We start from the raw sequence: 17,420 nt of genomic DNA on the forward strand, positions 1-17,420 counted from the left end.
CGCTTTGAATTGTCGGATAGATACTTGGACAGCGACGTAACTTTGTCTTTGTCGTTTTCACATCGCCCTAACAGAAGCACCTAAGTACCTTATCATTACACATGGTGACATTGTGGTGCAACTTTCTAGTTAATCTGAATCACAATAACTGAATTTATTCCCGACCCCCTTCGCCATTTTGGAATATGTGGGTAGGGCACGCAATGTAAAAAAAATGTGGATTTTTCCGCATCTACGATTTTGGGCCGGATAAATTAAGGTCAGCTAGAGCATGAAGATATCTCTCATTAGCAATCACTGGAATGAAGGCCAGGTACTATACTTGTCATGAAAAGTCTAAAGAGACAATTTTAAGTGGCCTTAAAATCACTACCGGGAATCCATCTTTGCTGTCATGGATGTGGCCAACCCAAGAAATCATATTATTTTTTCAATACTTTTTGATTTTTTTTCTTGGTGCCAAGTTTTTCCCTGACCTCCAAATCATTTCCCTGACTTTCCCTGACTTTCCATGACCACTATGAGTTTCCCTGACTTTTCCCTGACTTTCCAGAAAGTGGACACCCTGTTTATAAACAATTTCTAGGAAAATCGTTTTTAACTTGATAGGTTGAGTAGTTTTTGAGAAAAATATGGAAAACTACGGAACCCTACACTGAGCGTGGCCGGTTTTTCTTCCATGTGTGTAATTTATTTCGGTTTTAACTATCATACCTGTTCGCAAGTGACGGGCCCGGCGGCGTCCTGCCTCTCTTCGCCGTCGCGCGCGTGGATGACGGGCCTCCTCTCCACTCTGCGGACCACGCGCCCGTTCTTCTCCGCGTTTATGCTTTGCGAGTCGTTGCGGATGCGATTCCTGCAAAGTTACAAAATAAAAGTGCAAGATTACTGTATTTAATAACCTTCCAGTTAATTTAAAACTGAAATAAGATTTTTCGCAAAGATTTCGTTTGTTTCATTTTTAGAAGCGCTGGTAGTGCGGTAAGTGCATGCGACTTTCGTTCCGGAGGTCGCAGATTCGAACCCCGGCTCGCACCAACAAGTTTTTCAAAACTTATATGCGAAATGTCATTTGATATTTTGCCAGTCGCTTTTCGGTGAAGGAAAACATCGTGAGGAAACCGGACTAATTCCAAGAAGGTCTAGTTACCCTTCGGGTTGGAAATTCAGATGGCAGTCGCTTTCGTAAAACTAGTGGCTACGCCAAATATTGGGATTAGTTGTCAAAGCGGACCCCAGGCTCCCGTGAGCCGTGGCAAATGCCGGGATAACGCAAGGAGGATGATGATGACTTCATTTTTGGCACAAGCTTTTATCGCCGACTGTACCTTTCTTTCAACAGTCATCTACTGCTCTCCGAGACGTTTCTAAAAATCCCTTACTCGACTTCATTACAGAGTTCCTATGGCCACCTTTCTGCTTCATGAGATCAGCTCCATGATCCCATAATATTGCATTGTCACGTGATTTACATATTCGTGCAAAATTTCCTCCTCAATCGGTTAAAGAAATCTGCTTCAAAATTGAGTCGCAAGATTTTACCCGAACATACATACATACATTACATACTTATATTGCAAGTTAAATAAAAGCTTGTAAAAATATACTCTAACGCTCTGCCAATAGGGGATGTTACGCAAATCTTTGCTAAACCATATTCTATGTATTGTCACTTTGTTGGTTATACGTATACTCTGTCAAACAAGTCTGTCAGTAAATAAGAACAAAGAAAACTATATGCATCCTTTTCTGTAGGGTGCTAGAGTAAAGGATACCTATAGTTTTCTTTGTTCTTATTTACTGACAGACTTGTATGACAGAGTATATGTATGTGATAGGAAAGCATCACATGGTTCGCGCTATGCACTCTGTGAATCGCTTTGATACATCAATATCATAATGAAGACTTTTCAAAACAATGTTCAAATCAAATATGACTATGAGTAATGCTGCATTCTGGCGACAGAACATTGGCTTATCATTCCCTTCTGATAGCATCGTTTAAAGACGTTTATTCTTGCAAAAAAATAATTGAAATGTTTTATTATAGACCCTTAAGTAAATGAAAGACACATGGACCACAACTATTTTCATTTATGTACTTACGGGTCGCTGTCGCTGCTATGTCGCGACGACAGATTGAGATGTCGCGCGTGAGCCTCTTCTGAAACGAAACGCACCTCGCACGTCTCGCAGTAAGGGCCTTCTAACTCCACCTGTAAAAAGTAGGAGTTACATTTTGGTGCCGCGACCAGGATATTTCATATAAAGATTGTTTTAGAAAGTTAGTCTTTACAAATTTTTATTCGTCTTTTTTTAACCCGTATTCTAAACCCATGTGAGACGGGTTAAGAATTTCACCACCCTCTTTCTTCCAGTGGGTGTCGTAGAAGTCGACACTGTGAGATATGGGTTAAATGATGGCGTAGTCAAGAGGCTGAATGGCAACCTGTCACTGCAATGTCACAATTTCGTTTTCTTTCAACCCCTTATTTGCCAACATTGGCATTGAACCTTGAGTAGTTTTATGTGCTTTGTCTACCCATTTATACAGGCGTGATTTTATGTATGTAAAAGTTGTTTTTGCGTTGTTGCTTGCCGTCTGTGAATAAAAAAACTGACCGTCTTATCTTGTAGTCGGTGTTTCTTCTTCTTGTGAAGATCTATGCCCTTTTTACTGACGAACGTGTAGCCACACAGTTCACACACGAAGTCTGACACGTGCTTTATTCTGATGTGGCCCATGTATGTTGATAGCTTGCTGAAAAAAAAAAAGGTTTGCGTTATTAACAAAACTAGATAATGTTTACAACTAGGGAACAAATCAAACTATTTTATTGAATATTTTTTGATTTGTTCTTTTTTCAAGTAGTCACAATACTATATATAAATTATAAATTGAAATAGATATCATACACGAAAGAAAAAAACGGCAAGGCCCACTGGTGGCCGAGCCGGGAATCGAACCCGGGTCTTCAGTTTACGCGGCTAACGTCATTACCACTAGACCACCCGCCCGCGAGTAGATAATGTTTAGTTATATTATAGGTGGGCCATTTTTTTTTTTTCAATGTTGTCCACCCACTTTTTATGTAACATGGGCATTTTTTCGCGATTCATACTCAGAATCGCGAGGTCTTTCGGTCCTGATAGGAGAAAAAAAAATGTCCCCAGATGCGAGTTATTTGTATAAGGGCATAGTTATAGTGACATCTAGCGACAATCATGCGTCAACTAGCGTAAATTATCAGTACTACTACTTGTCAATAAATGTCGCGACGAACGAAGAGTGTATTGCTCACCACTTTTTAGCTATAATATTATAATAATATTAATCAGTATTATGTTTTCAATTCCTTCTGCTTGTAATTAAGTTGTAAACTGTTCTAATATTACATTTTTGGCAGACGAGTCACTATTGACACCTAGTATCGAGTAGTGGTACTGATAATTCAGCTATTTGATACGTGATTGTCGCTGGATGTCACTATCTATGCCTATACATATAACTCGCATTTACCATATTATTTACTGATGTATGGAGTTCCTTATTCCCTTACTTATTTCTCTATGGTGTAATTAGCTGGTTTAGTGTTAATTAGGGTTTAATTACTCACTCGAATTCGCTCGGGCAGTGAGGACATTGGTATTTGGTGCCGGCGTGCCATTTTTCATGCTCTCTCGCGACTCCCCTAGAAAAAACGAGAAAAGTAAGGCTAAGGTGTGCGTTAAATATTTTCTAAATATGTACATGTGACGTGTAAAAGTACCCCTGTGGCCTATTTGCTGAATAAATTATTTTATTTTTTGATTTTGATTTTTTGATTCATACATGTACATAAATAAGTAACATAGTAACTTTATCTACACAGTATCTTTATTGAAGTCCGTTAATTTTAAGGGCAGGTTCTTTACATCAAATACAATTAATTTCTCTAAGAAACTAGCGTCTTAACTCTTACGGTTATCGTGTTATTATAAAAATAAAGATAGTTACTGAACATATGTGTGACAGCCTTTACCAATTCCTAATGTTATTTGTTTTGCCGACAATCACTTGACACTAACTTGAATATTAATCTTAAGGGTCTCTAATACTAATTAATTCAGTTATTTAGTGTGAGAGACCCTTAAGATTAATATGTAAAATTAATATAAGACGATTTCTGATAAAGAACTTAATGACGTGTCGAATTTAACGGAAAACAAAAAAAACACGGTGTATAAAACTCCCGTGAGACTCAAATATATTTTACTAGTTTTTGCCCGCGGCTTCGCTCGCGTCAGAAAGAGACAAAAAGTAACCTATGTCACTCTCCATCTCTTCAACTATCTCCACTTAAAAAATCACGTCAAGTCGTCGCTCCGTTTGGCCGCGAAAGACGAACAAACAAACAGACACACACACTTTCCCATTTATAATATTAATATGGATTTTAAGTGGGTTACTCACGTGTTAAAGTCGATATAACGCTCGACATGTTTCGATCCATTTCCGAGCATCTTTTTCGAAGAGTAGCCCCACCGTTACTCATCGAGAGCGCGGCGCGGCTGCTGTCACCGTACGTACAGACATCGGAGCTAACCACTATGCTACTTTTGTCAAAACCCCGAGTATCCCGATGTTTCGATTGTATTGTTGTGATTAGAGGTGGGCCGAATATTAAGTAAATATTCGGAATTCGGCATATTCGGCAATTTTTTCAATGTTCGTATTCGGCCGAATAGTTCGGTTTCATTGCCGAATATTTACCGAAAGAACAAAGTAAATAAATAGCGTAAGTTGTTTCGTAATTCATCGGATAATGAGATCCTATCTCAGCATTCTAAGGAACTACCAAAGGGAGTTAAAAATGCGTTAAAATATAAAATACAATAATTTTGTAAAAAAGTAAAAATAACGTATCTTACGAAACAAAAACCAAAATTTTCTTATGCACTAAATTATAGAAACATTAAGAGCCTTAGTAAGATAAATGTATACCCATTACCAATCATTGAAAAGTTTTTAACTGTAAGCCAGAATTTAAAATATGGCTCAACCGAATATTCGGCCGAATGTTCGGTTCGGTAACAGATGAACCGAATGTTCGGCCGAATATTCGTATTCGGCAAAGTCCGTGTTCGGCACATCTCTTCTCTAGTTGTGATATTGTGGCGTATTTACCTGTTCCTAGTGACGAACGGACATCCATTACAGCTGAATTTCTCCGTGTGCAGAGATGTGAGGTGCTGCCTCAGCGCTCGCGCGCTCTTGAGCCGGCTCTTGCATATGAAACACTCGTATGCTCCGTATTGCTAGAAAAAAAGCAAAGAGGATCAAGTATTATAGAGTAGACATGTGTAAGTAATGCGAGTAATATCACAAATGTGATATCACTTGAACACGTAATATGGCATTACGTATCACTCCGAGAAATCCACCATCACCTCTATCATTACGTATCACCCGAACGCAAATGTGGCGAACTACTAAAACAGTGCGCGTAAGCGTAATGTTTACTACCCCATGTGAAAACTGTAATGGTGTAACAACTGAGATGTTTGAAAGCATCACTTATTACAGTTATTACTTTCTTATTTCTTATCTCGCTCTCGCGCTCACACGCGCCGCACTAAGCGATCGGTCGCTCTCGTTCTAACCATCAAACTATGATACGATGCTTTCGGCTATTTCCGGAAGAGTTCGGAACGCGCCACTCAGCCGAACGCGGTCGCGTTTACGTAGTTGCAAATTTCGCTTGCGAATATGATTTTATAACAGTCCAAAAGATTTAAAACTGTAATGCGTCCCCATAGAGCTTATTTTATTATTATCATTTCTTATAATCATTTTGTGGATGCGGGTAAACAGAGTTGTCTGTGAAATTGGGCGCGCCGAAAACAAAACATATTATTGTTGTGAAATGTTTAGTTGACTTTCGCGACTAAAAATTTATCTAGATGTACAGTACATTACGTACATGTGTGGTAGTGGTAGGTATCGTATGATCCAGTAAGTATAAGTAACCATTTGCAAATTTTATAAAATATACTTAATTCACGTAGCAAAAAGCAACATGTAATGGAACTACGCGCTGATATGAGATGCGTAGCCTTGTTGATATCTGTGATGACTGTGATGGTGCCATCTCGCGCGCGCCCGAGCGCTGTTCAAGGTCGGGTAACGTTTCGAGTGATGTATGATGTGACATCTCAGTGAGATTTTACTTTCTCGAAAAAGTGATGTGATATGGCATTACATTTTGAAGCACTGTTTCGCGCATGTCTATTTGACCATTTGGCCCATATTCTTAGCTTGATATGTGTTAAAATGTCAAATAATAATATTAGCGCCATCTAGCCGAGCGTCTCTCAAAGGTGTAACGCCATCTAGGCCACCGTACATATGGTTCTGAGCTTCTGAGGTACGTTTTTTTAGACTGTAGCTGTCTACACGGAGTTACATAGGCATATGTCTTTGAACAAAAGTAATCAAATTATAAACAATAAAATAATATATTGGTGACAATTTTATAAAAATGTGAACAACCACAGCTCAATCAAATCTTAGCCATGTCACTTGCATTGAGGCACCACACTAAAATGTTAGTCATCTCGCTCAAATGTGAGGATTTTTACTCAAATGTAAAAAATAACTCGCTATATAAGTCAACTCACTCAATTTTGAGGCACCCATATATAAATGTGTCTTAAATATAAGTAAACTCTGAAATTGGATGGGAGGCACATTCCTAAAATGTTATTCCTCACTCAAAAGTTAAAAGCAAGTCACCTAGGTCAAACGTGAGGCATCTCAAAAGTGAGTCGACTCACTCAAATATGAGTCAACTTACCTCGCTGTGCCTCACAAAGTCACAACGTGCGCGTCATATCTGTCCTGGACGAGAAACCCTCTATAACACACGCCACATTTGTAAGGCGCACTTAAACTTAAGGCACTCATATTATAAGGCACTTTACTCAAATATGAGGCTCACTCAAAAGTCAGTAGCCTCACTAAATCGCGAGTCACCTCATCTAAACATGACACCTCATTAAAAAAATGAGTCCGCTTACTCAAACGTGACTCAGCTCACTCAAAAGAGAGTCATCTCATTAAAAAATGAGTCAACTCACTCAAAAGTCAGTCAGCTCACTCAAAAGTGAGTCCGCCCACTCATAAATGAGTCAGCTCACTCAAAAGTGAGTCAGCTCACTCAAAAGAAGTCCTGGACCCCACTTACCTCACGACGTGCGCGTCATATCTGTCCCGGACGAGAAACCCTCTATAACATACGCCGCACTTGTAAGGAGCGCTCTTGTAGTTGGTGCTCTCCTGTCGTTTCTGTATCTCTGCGATTTGCTCGTCTTACCTCACTCAAATATGAGTTATCTTATTAAAAAGTGAGGCAAGTCGCTCAAATGCTCGTAGTTCTCTAATATCAGGCCACTTAAACTTAAGGCACTCATATTATAAGGCACCTTACTCAAATATGAGGCTCAATATCACTTCAATGTGAGTCAGTTACCTCAAGTCAGTCATCTCACTCAAAAGTCAGTAGCCTCACTAAATCGCGAGTCACCTCATCTAAACATGACACCTCATTACAAAAATGAGTCTGTTCACTCAAAAATTAGCTATCCCACTCAAAAGTGACTCAGCTCACTCAAAAGAGAGTCAGCTCATTAAAAAATGAGTCAGCTCACTCAAAAGTGAGTCAGCTCACTCAAAAGAAGTCCTGGACCCCACTTACCTCACTATGCCTCACGACGTGCGCGTCATATCTGTCCCGGGCGAGGAATCCTCTATAACACACGCCGCACTTGTAAGGCGCGCTCTTGTAGTTAGTGCTCTCCTGTCGTTTCTGTATCTCTGCGATTTGTTCGTCATAGCTCAGAGTTGTGATTGTGAAGAGTGATTCGTCTAGGCCGTCGGTTGTCTTGCGGCGTTTCACGTCAGAGTTTTTGTACCTGTGGAGGGTTAAGTGGGTATTTTTTTACGATACAAGTGCGAAAAAGAGGAAGTTCGAAACTAGTGGCGATAAATTAAAACACAACCGAAGGGAGTGACTAGTCGTGTTTTAAATCGACACGAGTTACGAAACTTACGGACTTCCTTTTCGTACGTGTATTGTACCACGTTTTTCAGTACAGATGGCCTTCTGAAGTTTCGACCTGACAATAAATGAACCACTTCTCGCACTAGAGCGTAAAAAAACCGGCCAAGAGCGTGTCGGGCCACGCTCAGTGTAGGGTTCCGTAGTTTTCCGTATTTTTCTCAAAAACTACTGAACCTATCAAGTTCAAAACAATTTTCCTAGAAAGTCTTTATAAAGTTCTACTTTTGTGAATTTTTTCATATTTTTTAAACATGTGGTTCAAAAGTTAGAGGGGGGGGGGACGCACTTTTTTTCCTTTAGGAGCGATTATTTCCGAAAATATTAATATTATGAAAAAACGATCTTAGTAAACCCTTATTCATTTTTAAATACCTATCCAACAATATATCACACGTTGTGGTTGGAATGAAAAAAAATATCAGCCCCCATTTTACATGTAAGGGGGGTACCCTAATAAAACATTTTTTTCCATTTTTTATTTTTGCACTTTGTTGGCGTGATTGATATACATATTGTTACCAAATTTCAGCTTTCTAGTGCTAACGGTTACTGAGATTATCCGCGGACGGACGGACGGACGGACGGACGGACAGACAGACATGGCGAAACTATAAGGGTTCCTAGTTGACTACGGAACCCTAAAAAGGTGAGTGGCGTGGGTAACAATTTGAGGCGAAGCCGAAAATTGTTAATAAAGACGCCACGAGCATTTTTTGACTCAGTTAAACACCGTTGCATACAATACTTTTTCTACGACCAAGCACTTATTTTGAAAGAAAATTATAAATCAACAAATACCTACTTTCAGTCATCTTAGTTATCTCGTGGACCGCCTACCATTTTGAATACCTATGCAGTTTGAGTGCAAACATGAAAATAAAACTGTCTATGGTATGGTTCTTTGAAGCCTGGCCACTAAGACGAATCGAATCGAGTTCTCATACATTTGAATGCGATTCGACGCGTCGCCAATGAACGCAGCAGAAAACGAAGGAGTCTCGACTCTGCGAATTGGTTTGTTAAGTTGGTAGCAATGTATTTACTGAACTGTAACAGCTATATCGTGCTACTGCTACTAAATGTTTTCAGGGTATAGACTAGATAGACTTGTCCTGACATCTTTTATGTAGGGTTTTAAAGTTCTATGCACGACCTTGTAACTCATGAATAACAGTACGGGAGTAGAAAAACATATTTTTCAGTACACTAGTGCGAGAAGTGGTTCATTACGTCAGGTCGAAACTTCGGAGGGCCATCTGTACCTACTGAAAAACGTCGTATGATACTCGTGCAAAAAGGAAATTCGTAACTCGTGTTTTAATTTATCGCTACTCGTTTCGAATTTCCTTTATTACGCACTTGTATCGAAATGTACTAGTTGCTAAAAGGCGAGACGACTAAAAAGAACTAATTAGTCCGTCAAGTTAGATTATTAAAGAAATTTAGACACGTATTTTTTCTCGTAAACGAAAAATGACGACGTCACGCCTAGGAACAATTCTTACTTACAAGTGACGTCACAAGCCCCCACTCCGGAACTTTGATGCTCTATATCTTTGTATTTTTTCATTAATTAGAAAAAGCGAAAAATATGTGTTCAGTATTTTTGGACGATCTAACTGATGGACTAAACAGAATGCCATTTTTAGGGATCCGTAGTCAACTAGGAACCCTTATAGTCTCGCCATGTCTGTTTGTCCGTCCGTCCGTCCGTCCATCCGTCCGTCCGTCCATCCGTCCGTCCGCGGATAATCTCAGTGACCGTTAGCACTAGAAAGCTGAAATTTGGTACCAATATTTATATCAATCACGGCGACAAAGTGGTAAAACAAAAAGTGGAAAAAAATGTTTTGTTAGGGTACCCCCCCCCCCCCCCTACATGTAAAGTGGGGACTGATTTTTTTCATTCCAACCACAACGTGTGATATATTGTTGGATAGGTATTTAAAAATTAATAACGGTTAACTAAAATCGTTTTTTGATAATATTCATATTTTTGGAAATAATCGCTCCTAAAGGAAACAAATGTGTCCCCCCCCCTCTAACTTTTAACCCATATATTTAAAAAATATGAAAAAAATCACAAAAGTATAACTTTATAAATATTTTCCAGGAAAATTATTTTGAACTTGATAGGTTTTTGAGAAAAATACCTACACTGAGCGTGGCCCGACACGATCTTGGCCGGTTTTTATTTTTATTTTTTATGTGGAAGTCATCCCTATTCTGTGTGTTGCTGTATAAGGAATTTTTAAAACAGTCTACTCACTTATCCATGGTAGTCATGGGATTATCTTCCTCGTCCTTTTTCCTCACTATTTTCTCTTTTTTCTTCACTTTAACCTTTTTCACTTTCCGCTTCTTCTTCACATGCACTTCACTTAACACTGTATCATCACTATCTTCATTAACTTCGTTATTATCATTAATTATACTTGCATCATTATTATATTCATCATTATCATTAAAATTATCATCATAGTTATCGAATTCTTGATAGAATAGTTCAGTATTATTTTTCTCGTTTTTGATAATTTCAACTTCAGCTATAGGGGGAACTTTTTCTTCTACTTCCTCAGTTTCATTTAAATGTATGTGGAAATCGTTGGGATCAAAATGTTTATATATTAGGTGAGATCTTAGTTGGTTCTGACGGCGGTTTATTGAGCGAATGTCGCGTATTGTGATCTGTAAAGAGGATAAACAAATATTGTAAACTAGCTTGTTCCCTTATTGGGACTAGTCCGGTTTCCTCAACTAGCTGTTGAGGAAACCGGACTAGTCCCAATAAGGCCTAGTAGTTACCCTTCGGGTTGGAAAGTCAGATAGCGTTGCCTTCGTAAAACTAGTGTCTACTTCAAATCTTAGGATTTTTTGTCAAAGCGGACCCCAGGCTTGTGCAAGCCGTGGCGAATGCCCGGATAGCGCAAGGAGGATGATGACTCAAAGTTTACTTACGTATGGACTTGCGTGCGGCAGGCCGGTGAGCAGATCATGGGCTCTAAGGACTTTGCTCTTGAACCTGGCCGCTGTCAACAGTCTGTGCCCACACTCCCAGCAGAGACGCTGTGGCAGTTTATCTTCCTCACTCATCTGCACAGATAGGTTGGGTTATATTGGTAAATTAATGGAAAAATATACAAATGGGGGAACATTCTCAAAAAAAAAAAATAGGACATTCTTGCACAGATTGACTGAGTCCCATCTTAAGCTCAAGATGGCTTGTGTCGCAGGTGCTCAGACAACGATATATATAATATACAAATACTTATATACATAGAAAACATCCATGACTCAGGAACAAATATCTGTGCTCATCACATAAATAAATGCCCTTACTGGGATTCGAACCCGGGACCGCGGCGTAGCAGGCAGGGTCACTACGCGCTAGGCCAGACCGGTCGTCAAAAGTGAGTCATCTCAAACATGAGGCAATTCATTTAAAAATAGTTACCTCTGATGTGAAGCAATCAATAGTGAGGCAACTCACTGAAATATAACCCTTTCGTTTTTGAAGCACCTAAACCTCACTCACCTCACTGTGCTTCACGACGTGCGCGTATCTGTCGCGTACAAGAATTGAAATAATGTTACGCGAAACTAAATTTAGTTATTTCATTTTTATAATAGTAGTCAACTTTGGCATTAAGCAGGGAGAGCTTATTCCGCGAGTCTCTCGTCGTACAAGTACATGCTGGCGGCCGCGCATTCGCGGCCCATTCAGTGGTGAGGACCTTCGCGCGGCGCAATAGAACTCAATGTCGGCTGCTCGCGTGCGGTCCGTTTGTTAATGCAGGTAAGAATTGTGATTGGCGGCATTTTGTGAACATCAAAGCAGTGAGCCGTCTGTACTTGTACTATTATAATATTCTGTGCATGTAGCATATGCTTAAGGCTGCTTTCAAAAAAAACGTCAAAATAATGTAAAATTGATAGTTTTAGTCGGTGAAATACTACACTTTCCGTTATCCAATAGATTTATTCAATTCAAATTTCAGTTAGAGCATCTTATTATCTTGATTTTTATAAGACTGGATTTTTGAAAACCAAGTCACTAAATTAATTATGATTTTTTCTCTAATGCACGTTTAGAAAAACTCACGTATAGAGCTGAATTAGTAGATCTTATTTGTAAAATTTGGACGATTTTGATTACGAAAACAGGTAAATTTATAATTCCTATACCCTGTACTACAAACTTCTCAGACTACATTTTGATTATAAGGTTTTAAAAAAGAGTAAACGAGGCTAAGACGAATTCAATTTTTTTCAGAAATTACCTAAAATTAAGTGACAATTTCTTTGAAAATCTAAATCACATCGAAATAATTTTTGTACTTAATTAATCTGCGACGTTTACTTAAATTGCTGGTATGCCTTAGTGATTATAAATTGCTATTATTTATTTTTGGCAATTTTTTGAAAACGAGCCTTCACCGATACAATTATTACTACTTTTGGACATTTTCTCATATTTTGTTAGACCAAGTAGAAAAAGTCCTATAATGTGATATATATTTATAAACTACTCGCAAAGCCCTTTAATTTGGTACCACACACGGTATGATCAAGCGCTCGGTTGCGATTTCACTGTTTTTCACACGAAAGCCCTCTTAAAAGTATAAAATATTGAGATGTTTCTTACAGTCATCCCGCTGACTTCTGTGAAGGCCTGCTCCAACTTGTGATCCCGAATGTTGAACATCTTGCAGTCAGTAGCCAGGCATATCCTGCACACCTGCAAGTAGACAATTACAATAAGAATAGTTTTGTTTTAAAACTCTGTTGGATTTTAATACACCTTTCGTTTTATTTACTTCATATTCCTTATACATACATATATTTAAACCTTACAGAAACTAGAAAATGGTGTCTTACCCTTAAGGCAGCTGGTGCGTCTAGGTCATTGGCCAAATCCTGGAAAATGAAACCTAATATAAGCCATCATACTGCAAAAATTTTATAGGAGGTAGGGCATAGCGAATGATATTCCGCTTTGTGTGGTAGGGCACAGCACAGCGGATATCGTCTCGCTCGAATCTAGAGCAGAGCCCAACTGGGGAAGTACCTCCGCCTTACAGAAGACCGCAGCCAAATAGCACTAGACCCCACTCATAGTGTTGTGTTCCTGCCGGTGAGTAAGGCTGCCAGAGCTCAACGAGGGTGCGGTGTGCTGATGACGGGAGGACTTACGGAACTAACTTGTTCCGTCTATTGTCCTTTGAGTCGTCGGCAACCCGAACCCTCCTTGGAACTTGTACACTCCTTTTTGCTGTGTGTGTACTTAACACAGCAAAAGGAGTGTACAAGTTTCTAATGGGGTGGCAACGCGCATGTGACACTGTTTGAGTTGCAGGCGTCCATAGGTTACGGTGACCGCTTTACATCAGGCGGACCGTATACTTGTTTGCCACCGACGTAGTATAAAAAAAAAAGTCAAACTAAATCATAATTTCTTGAACAATTATGAAATAAAGGTCTACGGTATTTTTTTTTTTTTTAATAGCCTATATGGTGTCCCACTGCTGGGCAAAGGCCTCCCCTTCCTTACGGTAATTAAAATAACAAAAATAATGCATATTTGGTTGATTTAACACTTTCACAATTAAGAACCCACCTAGTAGGCACTCGTGAACTTTGCTCAGATGCCAAAGAACCCGCTGGGAGGGTTGTTGACACAAAAGCAGGCTATAGCTTTGCTTAGTTTGGGGCTAAGTTGATCTGTGTAAGGGACACCTTACATACACCAATATTTATTTATTTATTTATTTTATCTATAACAAGATGAGCATTCTTTTTTTTTGCCACTTTTATGAAATGTGATATTTTTGAAAAAAAATATCCTATTTCTACTCACAATCAATAGCTTTTTCAATCCTAGTAGTTAAAAAAATTGTCCCATACGATTTTTTCTTATTTTGTTACCATTTTCCGTACATGTTGTGTGGGGTCACAAAAGAGGAAAGTAACAAAAATGTATGGAAATTCTGGGTCACTTCTTGTCTTCTAGTGAGATTGAAAGTACTCGTGATTCTGAGTACAATTGACCTAAAATTCCCTGAAAAAATCAAAATAAAAAAATGGAAAAGAAAAAGAAATGCTCAGATAACGTCCGGTTTCTGATGTAGTGTGCCATTTTTTGTCAGGCAGTGAATGTGTTAAATACAAAAAAAAGCTTAGGTAACAATATTCATGGTCACAAGTGTTAAAAAAAAATGATAAACCCAACAAACCTGTGCAGACACAGGCACAGCCCCATTTTTGATCTTCCGCAGCCCGCAACGGGTCTCATAAAAATCGTCATTCCGGAAGTGCTCCGAGCATATTGTGCTGCGCTCTTTTGGCTCCCAGTCCGACATGCCTAGTGCCTCCATCCAGGCTGTCCGGAGATGTGGTTCTTTGGGAAACCTAGTGTTATAGAAAACTATTATAGTAATGGCAGTACAATTAACCCTCTGTCGCTGATGTGACATCCCACACTTTTCACCCATAATATAATGTTGATATTAAAGTACATATCACATTCACATGACACGTCAGTGGCAGAGTGTTAATTTTGAAAGTACCTTGTATGATGACTTTATATCGACGGTGAAGTAACAAGAACTCCTAAGTACAGGTCGATTACAAAGATATGTATAACTTTTTCACCTTATTACAATGCAATAAGGTGAAAAAGTGGATACATATCTTTGTAATCGACCTGTACTTAGGAGTTCTTGTTACTTCACCGTCGATATTTAGTATAACTACTTTTCTTTGCCTACCTTAAAAATATTTGATGCCACACCACATAATTATGATGTGTCATATTTAAAATCTTTAAGAGTATCATGTTTTTTTTTTCCTGCTTTGGCTTTTACTCCCGGCCAATTGCACAGGGTGAATTTGCCAATGTCAGTGTTGGCTTGGTGTTACCGTAGTATCGACTTTCACACGTGAGGAGAATGTTCTTGTTCTAGTTTCATACATACATACATACATACATACAATACATACAATCACGCCTGTATCCCATGAAGGGGTAGGCAGAGCACATAAAACTACTTAAGTTTCAGTGCCACTCTTGGCAAATAAGGGGTTGGCAGAAAACGAAACTGTGACATTGCAGTGACAGGTTGCCAGCCTCTCGCCTGCGCCACAATTTAACCCGTATCCCACAGTCTAGTTTCATGTTTGGTAAAATTTTAAATTCTGACAGACAGTCAGCGGGCAATTAATTATTATTCATTACTCTATTATGTGTCAAGGCCTGCCTCCATTTCTTACTTATTTTATGACAAAAAGAGGAGTACACTTTTCCATAGAACAAATAGAAAATGTTTTTTACACTGGCCAATGCGAGTCAGGCTCACCCATCAACGGAAGTATGATATTACAATACAATACAATACAAATACTCTTTATTGCACACCTCAATACACGAAACAACATAGCAAGTATAAACAACAACTTAAGAGGTAAAACAAGAGGCGAGAGAGGAGAGATATTGTTAATTAATTATTGATGTATTATTTGTAACTTATTAATAGTCATTAATGCATGTTAGACACTAAGTAATATATAATGCCAATTAGCATGTAAGGTTAATTTGTCAGTGCCGATTGATTGGAATAAATAAATATGAAATACGAACAAATTAAAATTTTGTTTTACATACAATCCATCCATACTAATATTATAAATTGGAAAGTGTGTGTGTCTGTTTGTTTGTCTGTCCCTTAAGGCAAAACGGAGCGACGAATTGTCGTGATTTTTTATGTGGAGATAGTTGAAGGGATGGAGAGTGACATAGGCTACTTTTTGTCTCTTTCTAACGCGAGCGAAGCCGCGGGCAAAAGCTAGTATGAAAATAAAGCTTAAGATGCTAAGGTTATAGAATGTTACTACAGGAGCTTTCTAACTTTTACTACCATCCAACAAAGCAAAACCATACATAATACATATCATAAAAAAGAAATTAAAGAATTAAATATCTTCTTAACAACATTGTGTATACAAACAAATCAAATTAAGTGTAATACATACAAATGAATGGTTATCCCATGGCTTTTGGTAGTTCGTTTTGTGTCGTTGAAACAGTTTGACACACTGCACCGCATTTCAATGAGGCTTTTCACTTATAATTTCTTATTTATAAAGCAATAATCGAATTCATCGGGATCTTGTAAATAGAACACTTTTAATCCAATTAGACATTTCAGTGTCGGCTGAAATCAACTGCAGTATGGAGTTTAGTTAGAAACAAATTTAACATTCCATAAACTGCAGTATAACCTGACAAGTTTTTATTTGATACCCGTCACCCGTCATCGAAAGTCATCGAATGTCAGTGATGTAAACCAAAGAATATAATACTCACTAGGAGAAGAACGATAACTCCATACAGAAATATGTCCCCTTCAAAAAGTTCGTTTATACTAGTGGCGCGCTAAATGTATAGCAGACAACCGGTTTAGCCTAGCGGTTCTTGGTAGTAGGTAATCCAATTTATTGTTCCAATTTATCCTGGGTTCGAACCCCGGCGAGGGTGTTTCTTTTTGTATTTTTTGTTTTTGTTCCTATAGCTTGGCCCAGTATGTTTTAAAATTTGGAAGTTCTTTACATAAAAAAATAGTAATAAATAAACTGTAACACATTTTTGGGCCTATTAAAATAGAAAGAGCTTAGGTAAGGAAATTTAATTTCTTAAAAAATAGCCATTTATTAAGCATTAATAATTATGAGCTATTATTTCCTATCAGTGATAATAAATATCTCTTGATTTAAATAAAATGCAATTTTACATAAAATTGATTTATTTATTGTTAATACATAACATTTAAAATCCATGTAGGCATGAATTTATGGAAACCTGCACTGAAAAATACACCATGCTACCTGATAAAAGAAACAGGCGTTTAGAGCACATTACATTTTTTTCAAGTAATAAATACTTACAAATAACGTAAACCATCTTAGGTATGTCCAAAAATTACAGGGAAAAATAATTTCCCTACTTGCTCTTGGCCACTTATGATACATTATAAATTACTACGTATATAATTATTATACTTAATTAAGTTTTACTCATTCGCATTGCTTTGGTTTCGTAAGTAAGAATAACTTTATACAGTAAAACGACTCATCAAGATTGCGGCGCATTATAATGCCAAAAAAATCAGTAGATAGGCAATAAGAAGAACAAGTGGGTAATGCACACCTTTTTTTAAATATATAAATCTATCTATTACTTATGCATTTTTGACAAAGACATTTTTATTTATTTATTTATTTATTTATTTATTTATTTTAAAACATATTTCAATGACATTACAG

General features: G+C 38.0%; 1 protein-coding gene across 1 annotated transcript in view; it reads right to left on the reverse strand.

Annotated features, from left to right (window-relative positions):
- The window catches only part of LOC125239430 (zinc finger protein 98-like), a 29,611-nt gene extending 13,273 nt beyond the window's left edge, over nt 1-16,338 (reverse strand). The window contains exons 1-12 of the mRNA XM_048147002.1: nt 16,131-16,338; nt 14,336-14,510; nt 12,981-13,019; nt 12,748-12,840; nt 11,061-11,195; nt 10,372-10,790; nt 7,737-7,953; nt 5,168-5,298; nt 3,618-3,692; nt 2,623-2,761; nt 2,107-2,216; nt 715-856 (exon numbers count right to left, since the gene is read on the reverse strand). Of these exons, the coding sequence (XP_048002959.1) occupies nt 715-856; nt 2,107-2,216; nt 2,623-2,761; nt 3,618-3,692; nt 5,168-5,298; nt 7,737-7,953; nt 10,372-10,790; nt 11,061-11,195; nt 12,748-12,840; nt 12,981-13,019; nt 14,336-14,510; nt 16,131-16,204 (1,749 nt within the window). The 5' untranslated portion in view covers nt 16,205-16,338. The remainder of the gene's footprint in view (nt 1-714; nt 857-2,106; nt 2,217-2,622; nt 2,762-3,617; nt 3,693-5,167; nt 5,299-7,736; nt 7,954-10,371; nt 10,791-11,060; nt 11,196-12,747; nt 12,841-12,980; nt 13,020-14,335; nt 14,511-16,130) is intronic.
- Between the last annotated feature and the right edge of the window lie 1,082 nt (nt 16,339-17,420).

Source organism: Leguminivora glycinivorella, chromosome 25, assembly GCF_023078275.1.
Source record: "Leguminivora glycinivorella isolate SPB_JAAS2020 chromosome 25, LegGlyc_1.1, whole genome shotgun sequence".
NCBI classification, from domain to species: Eukaryota; Metazoa; Arthropoda; class Insecta; order Lepidoptera; family Tortricidae; genus Leguminivora; species Leguminivora glycinivorella.